Raw genomic sequence first — 9,171 nt, 5'->3', positions numbered from 1 at the left:
GCGGCGGCGGCGGCGGCGGGGAGGGGCCGGGCTCCGGGGGCCGGGCTGCGGGGGCGGGCCCGTGTGCGGCCTCCCGCCGCGCCGCCGCTCCGCTCTCCGGGTCCGCCTTGCGCCCTGCCGGGGGTCGGCGGAGAGCGCGTCCCGTCCCGGGGACCCCGCGGAGGGGGTCCGCTCGGTGAGGCCGAGACCTGGTCTCGCCGGCCCCCACCTCCGGTTGCCGGAGCTTGTCAACTGTGTGGAGGAAACCGCTTTGAAAGGACGCCAACACAGTGGTGATGGCCGTGGGGCGAGCGAAAGGGCCCCGCAGCGAAGAACGTCCATGTCCTTTAGGGAAATGCCTTTAGCCCAGGAACTTCCCTAGGTTGACATGGTGCAGGGCAAATGTCACGCCACCTCTGACGGGTGTGTTCACGCCAGCACCAACCTAATCCTGCGATCCTCTGTTCTGAGATTCCCTCCCTTCTCCCTAATCTCCTTCCCCTACAGTTTGCTTTTCTCAACACGTGTTTTCTGAACATCCACTAGGTTAGGGACAAACCCCAAGGGAGCAGTTAGGCACTGGGGTATCAGAATTCAGGTTGGACGAAGGACTTGCCTTGAGCCTGGTGGGTGAGCTTCACCTCTGTCAGGTGGCTCCTGTCCTCTGTAGTTAATGAGGTGTGACTGGTCTTGGTCACTCCTCAGAAGCTGGAGGTAGGGTCCAGGAAGAGGCTGGCAAGAGCCCTAAGCACTAGCAGCCACTGTCTGCCTTTTTCCCCCTGACCTCTTGATCCACGTTTGTTAAGTATATTTGCTTCTTTTATTTGCTTATGGTTTGAATCTGTTCAAAGAAAATAAGCATTCTGCTCTGGCTGGGTAAGCCAGGGGGAACCCAAAGTGCAGAATGGACAGAGGGATTCTGCACCCTCTTGACAGAGCTCAATCCAGAAATGCCACAATCAGGCATCCCCTGTTCATCTCCTGCCTTTAATTGGGTTACTCAGCATTCTTGCTATGACCACCTTTTACTAGGGCAAAATCCTTCCCAGTTCTCTTGACCTATTTTAGTAATACTGAGCAGAGGTTGTAGACAGTGTTCTTTGTATTTTGGAAAGATTTTCAGAAACTGGTAGTAAATCACTGGGAAATTGTAGGGCTAAAGTATAGCATTACTTTCATTGATAAGTTTTAATTTGTGGGGTTGTCTGCATGCTTTAAATAGAAAGCATTGCTGTGTTCTAGCTATTGCTTTGAAAAATTGTGTAGAACACATTTTATTCACATTCTTCCAAAATCAAACTTAAAAAATTTCCCAGAGAAATAATCTGAAGGTTAGCTGATACAGGATGATAGTAAAATATGACCTAATATATTACATCATACTTGCAGTAACCCCCAGTATTTTTTGAGAACATATCAAAGAAGCCATATAATTGAATCTGAACCCTTGTTTAGCAATAGTGAGTCTGTACCAACCTGTTTTCTTTCACATTGCCATCCATATCTTTAAAATCATCTCTTCAGATCAACCAATGCCTTGACTAGATTCTTTATAGTAAATCAAATTTCAAATACATATTCAATGCCTACTATGTTTTAGACATTATACTTGGACTTTAAAACTCCTGTGGTTGGGTGGAGAAGAAAGACAGAGGCAGTGTGGTGGGTGCTAAAATATGGGAGTGGAGAACTCTGCAGATCTGGGATTTTAGCCTCTTACAAGCTAACAGGTTAGCCTGTTTTGTGGATGCTGTCGAAAGACACAAGACTCCTGGGTCAGAGACAAAGGACTTTGTTATTCATTGTCAGAGTTTCGTGTTGGTTTGTGTTCGAGCCCCATGTCCCCTGTTATGGGCAGAATTGTGTTTCTTCGTAATTCGTACGTTGAAGCACTAAGCTCCATGACCTCAGAATGTGTATTTGGAGATAGGGACTTTAAAAAGATGATTAAGTGAAAGTAGGCTGTTAGGATGAGCCTCGATCCAATCTAACTGGTGTCCCTACGAGAAGAGGAAATTAGTGCACACAGAGAGACACCAGGAATGCTTGGGCACAGAATGAAGGCCAATGGAGGGCACAGTGAGAAGGCATTCATCTGCAATCCAAGGGAGAGGCCTCAGGAGAAACCAAACCTGTCGACATCTTGATCTGGGACTTCTAGCTTCCAGAACTGTGAGAGAATAAATTCTGTTGTTTAAGCCCCCCAGTCTGTAGTGTTTTGTATTGGCGACCCCAGCGGACATATATAGCCCCCAAGTCTGGTGGGGACGATGCAAAGGACCTTCATGGATGTGTGAAGTGGGTTGCATTATAAGACAAACACACCAAATCCAGGGGATTACTGATTGCACAGCATGGGGAATTAATCCTGCTCTTGGCCAGTGGGGAGATATTATCTCATCCTTCAAGGTTGCTTGCTGTAAATACAGGCCTAAGAAATGTCATGTGTGGGGCCCCTGGCTGGCTCAGTCAGTGGAGCGTGGGACTCTTGATCTCGGGGTTGTAAATTCAAGCCCCATGTTGGGTGTAGAGATGACTTAATAAAATCTTTAATTAAAAAAAGAGAAAGAAGGGCGCCTGGGTGGCTCAGTTGGTTAGGCGACTGCCTTCGGCTCAGGTCATGATCCTGGAGTCCTGGGATCGAGTCCTGCATCGGGCTCCCTGCTCAGCGGGGGGTCTGCTTCTCCCTCTGACCCGCTTCCCTCTCGTGCTGTCTCTCATTCTCTCTCTCTCTCAAATAAATAAATAAAATCTTTAAAAAAAAAAAAAAAGAGAAAGAAATGGCATGTGTAAAGTGTGGTCAAGGACTTACATTCTTGGCAAGCCCAGCAAAAATGTTCAAGACCCATGGCAGATTGCTTCTCCCACTATAAGTATGCTTCTCTCTCCCTCCCCTGTTGAGCGTACCAGCCGACCCCCACCCGGCCACAAGTAGCAACTGACATAGTAGCCTTGAATGTATCCCTCTAGATGTACACTTGCATATGCAGGGGTTGTTTGTTTGATTAATGCTTTATAAAAAATGAGATTTTGCTTTCCTCACTCAGTAGTACCTCATGCAAATTCTCCTAAGTCAACTTACATAGTTCTACTTTATTCTTTTTAATGGTTGCATAATATCACGTATGTGGATGTTCCATCATATATCCAGTCCTTTCTAATCAAGTGCTCACTTTGTTTTCAGTTTTTGCCACAACAAACATTGTAGCAATAAAAGTTCTTACCTGTAAGTCTATATATACTAGTGCTCTTATTTCCACTGCAGTGATTTCTGGGGCAAATGAAGACGGTGACTGGGCGTATTGGTTCTGAATTCCTACTTTCCTGTTCGTGACAGAGACAACGGCTCCCATGATAAGTCCAATTTTCTGGCATCGTTTGAGAAATTGCCGCTGGAATTTCAACTTATTATCTATTTTGTCAGCCCTATCAATGCATTTGTGAGCAAACTGTACATGCTTTAATAAGTCCTTTTTTACCTGAGCCACCTAAAGAGGATTATATTTAGTCTACAACTAAAAACCCTGGCTGATCCAATGTATTTTAAATTTTGATAAAATACTGCACATATTCAATATGACAACACTCTCCTGTCCTTGGTAGAGACACAGGCTTTGGGTTGCTTTCCTAGAAAAGATATAAGATTGGTATGAATCAATTAATTAATATTGCATGTCTTATATTTCAACTGGAAAGAATGGTTTATCTTTCATCAGTGTTACTGGGCAATGACTAACCCAACTCCATGTAGCTCCTTCTTCCTCTACACAGAGAAATGCCAGACCTTCTTCATTCCTCCTCTGTGTTGCAACCAGATAGACTGATCTTCATGTATCAGTTGATTGCTTTTGGGTACAAATGAAAGAAGAGAGAAGCAAGTCACTGTGTTTTTTTGAAACTACATATGGCTGATCTCATTCAATAACCACCAGAGAGATTTGTAGGAAGGCTTTTGGCCCCCCTTTCCACCACCACCTTTTTAGAATTTTTCCTGAAACTTTTCCCCTTAAAAATAATCATTTGAGGATGGGAATAAAAACCAGGTCAAACGGTGCATCTATTTAAATCATTTATTTCAACACAGGCATTGTTTTAAATTTGCACCTTGTCTTGTAACACTTTTCATATCTAGAGAACAGGATTGAGAACAAGTACATAAAAGGATTATTTGACAACATTTTAACAAAAGTGCTTAAGGCTTACTTGTTTCAGAACACAGGTGTGCCAGTTACAAGAGCCCCTAAGTGGTAATACATTCACAAACTTGCTGGGAACGTAAGATATTTACATATTTATGCTGTACATTTAAATAGGATATTCTAAAGTGTTATCACCACTGTTAACAATAAACTCTTACCAATAAGGCCTCTTTAACCTTCTGGCATTCCACAGAGTATAGTGCTTTTATGGAGGTGGGAGTTTTTCAATTTTATTCCCGTCTTCACCATAACCTAAGTGGACTTTCTTTCATTATTTCTAGTACAGACATACATTTACCTTCTACACAAAATTATTTTTATTACTTTTCACCAGTCAAAACCTTGTTAGTAGCAGTTGGAAGTTTTATTAACATCCATATATTTACAAATGTAAGGGGGTGAATTATTTAGAAAGAGGTCTCTAAAAATGAAAATAATCTCATTAAGCCCCCCTCCTTTTTAAAGTAGACTCCACTTTAAAAAAGTGTGGAGCCCAATGTGGGGCTTAGGACTCTCTACCCTGTGATCATGACCTGAGCTGAGATCAAAAGTCGGTCACCTAACCGACTGAGCCACCAAGGCGCCCAAGCTCTATTTTAAATAAATTGTACAGTGTGAAATTGAAGTCTATTATCTAAACAAGTTAATAATTTAAAGGTACTTATTAGAATGGATTCCCTCATGATTTACTCCATTTATGTGAATATTTATTTTAATAATGATTATATCCTTTAGAACACAAGTGAGGGGTATAAAAATGACTATTATAAATTAGTATAGCTATACCAAAAATGAGTCTTAAAAAGCAGCAGTTTATATGTTAAAATACATAGAAATTTGCTGTACTTCTTTAACGAAGTATTTTATAAAAGTATAAAACTATAGAAGGTGCTGGGTTTTTTTTTTTTTTTTAAGATTTACTTATTCATTTGAGAGAGAGAGAGAGCAAGGAGAGGGGCTGAGGGAGAGAGAGAATCCTCAAGCAGACCCCCCACTAAGTGCAGAGCCTGACTCGGGGCTCGATCCCATGACCCTGAAATCATGACCTGAGTTGAAATTGAGAGTCAGACGCTCAACCGACTGAGCCACCCGGGTACCCCTAGAAGTGCTATTTTTATGAATTTTCTGTTTCTTTGATTCTTGAGCCAGACCAACAAGCAAACATTACAAACAGTGCAGGTGAGAATCAGCCATCAATTACCTCTGAATTCAAATAGGAGATTCCAGTGCAGAGAAGGAGGGCCTCAGAGTAATTGTTTATCCTCACCTTAATTTAACTGTTGATATAGCCTAAACTCAGTGAAAAATAAGCTAACTTCATTTCGCCTTCTGTAACGTACATGTAAACTCAGAGTATTTACTGAAATAGAACTTGCAAGTTGATCATTTTTCAAAAATTGAGAAGCTTAACATTAAAATATTAACTCTGAATATCTTAAAATTAGATGGAAAACAGAAGTCATGGTTTATGAAACTTGTACTTAAATAATCAGATAAATAGAAGGGGAAGGGGAAAGGTAGAATTTACAAACATAAATAAAAAATGAATAAAATGTTATTTATTCTTTACCATTTAAATTGAAATATCCAGAACAGTTGATTTAAAATTCTATTATCAGTCTCTTTGAGCTTGATATTGGTCAGAGCCTGGACTTTAAAACAATTTACAGATTTAAGGAATAACTTTCATGTTAGTTACCACATGTTTATTAGTTTTGAGTTTCATGGGAATGATGTGAAGTCGCCCTGGTATTTTGCTTCCAGGCAAAGCAATGGTTAGGAGGATAATAATAATATAGTTCTTTCTTGCATTTCTATCAGTTCTAGATCTCTGTATGCTTCACCAACACTATCATTATCCTTAATTTATATGGATGAAACAGACTAGGTGAGAAAAATGGAAAAGAGAATTGGGTCAGGAAGCAAATATGAAGCAATCGGAAGGAAATCCACTCATGTGGACCCTCACAGCACTAAGGTCCTAGATGGCAGGCTTTCTGTAGTTCTAGTGAATTATCTTTACCGCCATCTATTGGTGTTTATCCTATTAGGAGGGAAAGTTCCAGAAGGTTGGCTTGGCAACCAAAGAGTTAGAAAGCCAAGTTGTGGATATGAAGAGTATTTAGTCTAGATACATTATTGAAGAAATCATAGTGACAAGCCCTTAGAAGCTCTGCCTTATAATTTCCCGTGGGTTTGGTAAATGATCCTGCAAAGAAGCCAGTGAAACCCAGTGTGTCTGATCTCACTCAGCGGCATTTTAGGGGCGTCGCCAAGGCTATCGCTTGATATTCGTGACTAAAACGTGCACATGAAATAAAGCGTTCTATCCTGTAAATAAAGAAACTCCAGAAATGGGTAGTCCTGCAGAAATGGGGAAAACCAGTTGGGGAGAGAGCTGCAGTGAGGATGTCCATCCCACGAAGGATGTCCACTTACCTGCATCCCCAGTCATGCTTCCTTCCTAAGCAGGAATTCTGTGGCCAAGCCACCTTCTGTACCATCATGCTACCTGGCCTGAGTCCTTGACTTGATTAAACCTCAGCCCTTAACAAGTCAGCCAGTCCCTACGAATGTCTTCAAATGTAGTCCTAGAAGTACTAATATTTTTGGCTTAATAGGGATTCAGCTCCTCATCTCTAACCTCAATAAATACATCAAACATCTGCTTCCATCTAATAGGATGCCTTTATGAAAATTCCCTTATCTTTGTTTGAAAGGAAAAAAAACAAAAACAAAAAACAACCCTAAACCTCCTAAATGCTAGGTCAAACAGGATGGTAACATTTACTCCACTGTCATTATCCCTACACTTTATTTAATGTCATGAATATAGGGTGTGGATTGGAAGGGGCAGTACAGAATTTTCTAACTTATTGAAGTTATTACTTCTGTAAGTGCCGGGGGTATTAGGGTTGTGAATCACAATGAAAGGTGTAAAAAAAGTTAAGGAGAAAGTAAAGTAAAGCAGAAAGCCAAAGTTGGACAGTGAGGGGACAGGAGGGAAGTAAGGCCAAGAGAGAGAAAACAGCAGAGAATCCCCCAAAATAAAAAATAATTTGCTCTAGAATTTAGGAAATATATATATATGTTGTAGGGAAGGGAGGGAAGAGAATTTGGGTTGTTTCAGAGCAGGTGCTGCTCAGACCAGATCTTTTTTATACTGTCCTTCTCAAGGGCATACACATTTACACTTCATTTCCAGTACAAGCTTTTGGTGGAAAGGTTATGCATTTTATTGAGGAAGGCTCACAGTTCTGACTCTTTGTCATTTTCATCTAGATAGTATTCATCATCCGTGGTTGTGTCTGTGTCACAGTCTGAGTCCACTGGATTCTCTTCATAGATATTAAGTGGTGCGCTTGGAGATAAGGCATCTTCTGGCATCTGGCTGAGAGGAGAATTTGAGCTGGATAGCTCTGTTGGATTAGGAGCATTAATTACATCATCTTTTAGGAAGCCAGGGTTCTTGAGAAAACTTGGCTTCCATAATCTTCCTTGCGTGAGTGACCTCTTTACATTCTCCAAGAAAGCCAACTGTTGTTCTTTCCCAAAAATTCCATAGTCAATGGGTCTGGATATAGATGTTGCCGACCTGGGGCCCATTTTTGTTCTGCCACTACACAAAGCCCGATTTTCATTTGCATTACAGGAGGAAAGCTCAGAAAAGGATCTGAATCTTCGACTGTACCTGCTGTCACTGGAGAATTCATTCCCTAGGGTCAGTTGACTCAGGGCATTGACAATAGACGTGTTCTCAGAAAAATGGCGCTCCCTGACTTTTGGAGGATGACTTTTGCGTACCAGATCACCATGCACACTGATGCTTTTTAAACTGTTTGAACGATAGGGATGTGGTTCAGGTTCCCATTCCAGAGATGAAGCACTTCGTTGCTGCCGGTAAGTGGGCAACGGGATGCTTCCTCTGGATTTCTCTGCGGGCTCCAGTGGAAAAGGAGGGTTCAGTCTTCTCTGATGGTCAGAGAAGTCTGCTTCCCCGCGGCTGGGGAATGTGGGTTGGGCCAAGTCTCCTGACTCTCTTTCCAAGGTCTGAGCTGCTGCTACATCTTTAGACTTCTCATACTTTGGTGATGATGCTGAGATATTTTTAGACTCACTCTGACGTAGTTGTGAAATGCCGTTAGACTTCTGATTGCTTAACTGTGTAGAAGCTTCTCTGTTGGATATTACAGGAACCTGGAGAGAGTTCTCGGATTTCTCCGCCTCCATGACATCGCTACTCAACCTGCGTTCATTTCTGGATTCTCTGGACTTTGGAGTAGGCTGAGGGGACAGAGGGTCGCGCTCTGGTGTGCCAAGAGATAGGCTGCCAAAGCCACAGCTGTTTCCACTTTGTGGGAAGATAGTAGCTACATGTCTTCTGGGGCTTAAATCTTTAGCTGAGAATTTTCTGCTGGCTTTGGACATGGCTGCCAATCTGTGTTTAACTAAAGATCTGTTTTTTCCTTTTTCTGGGTCATCCACGCTGGTTTTATTTTTATTGTTTCCTTCAGGAAGTGAAGGTTGATCCCATGCCAACTTTTGCATTTCGTCTTCAGCTTTACTGTTCTCTGTCATACTTACCTCCTGACTCCTTTGCGGTAGTTCTCTGGGTTCAGACTGCAAACTGTCTAAATCTGGCTCTCCTGAACAAGTCCCTTTGTCAAGCTGTAGATTATGCAAAGCTGGAGGAAGAGCAAAGACCTGCCTTTCCGAGTCATAAAGTGCTTTAATACTCTCTTTTTGGAAATCTGTTCCAATTTCCCCTCTGACCTGCCTCGGCTGCAATCCACTGGAGCTACCAACCACAGCTTCGCCTGTGATATCTTTCTGAAGGCATTCTGCAGTTCCAGGAGCTGTAATGACCACAGCATTACCTGCACACTCCTCAGGACTTCTTACGGTTTGGGAATTTCCAACATTCTCTTCTGAATGGGCCGGAAGATTAGAAGGACCACCGTTACCCAACTTAACGGGCTGCTGACAGTTTTCC

The 9,171-nt window shown here is 42.3% G+C and overlaps 1 protein-coding gene across 1 annotated transcript in view; it reads right to left on the bottom strand.

The window, feature by feature from the left end:
• Positions 1-4,035: 4,035 nt before the first annotated feature.
• The window catches only part of EXPH5 (exophilin 5), a 67,854-nt gene continuing 62,718 nt past the window's right edge, over positions 4,036-9,171 (bottom strand). Inside the window, exon 7 of the mRNA XM_081797368.1 lies at positions 4,036-9,164. Within this exon, the coding sequence (XP_081653494.1) occupies positions 7,428-9,164 (1,737 nt within the window). The 3' untranslated portion in view covers positions 4,036-7,427. The remainder of the gene's footprint in view (positions 9,165-9,171) is intronic.

Source organism: Leptonychotes weddellii, chromosome 11, assembly GCF_054177405.1.
Source record: "Leptonychotes weddellii isolate Sample4059 chromosome 11, ASM5417740v2, whole genome shotgun sequence".
In the NCBI taxonomy this organism is placed as follows: Eukaryota; Metazoa; Chordata; class Mammalia; order Carnivora; family Phocidae; genus Leptonychotes; species Leptonychotes weddellii.
This window is presented reverse-complemented; position numbering and strand designations above follow the sequence as displayed.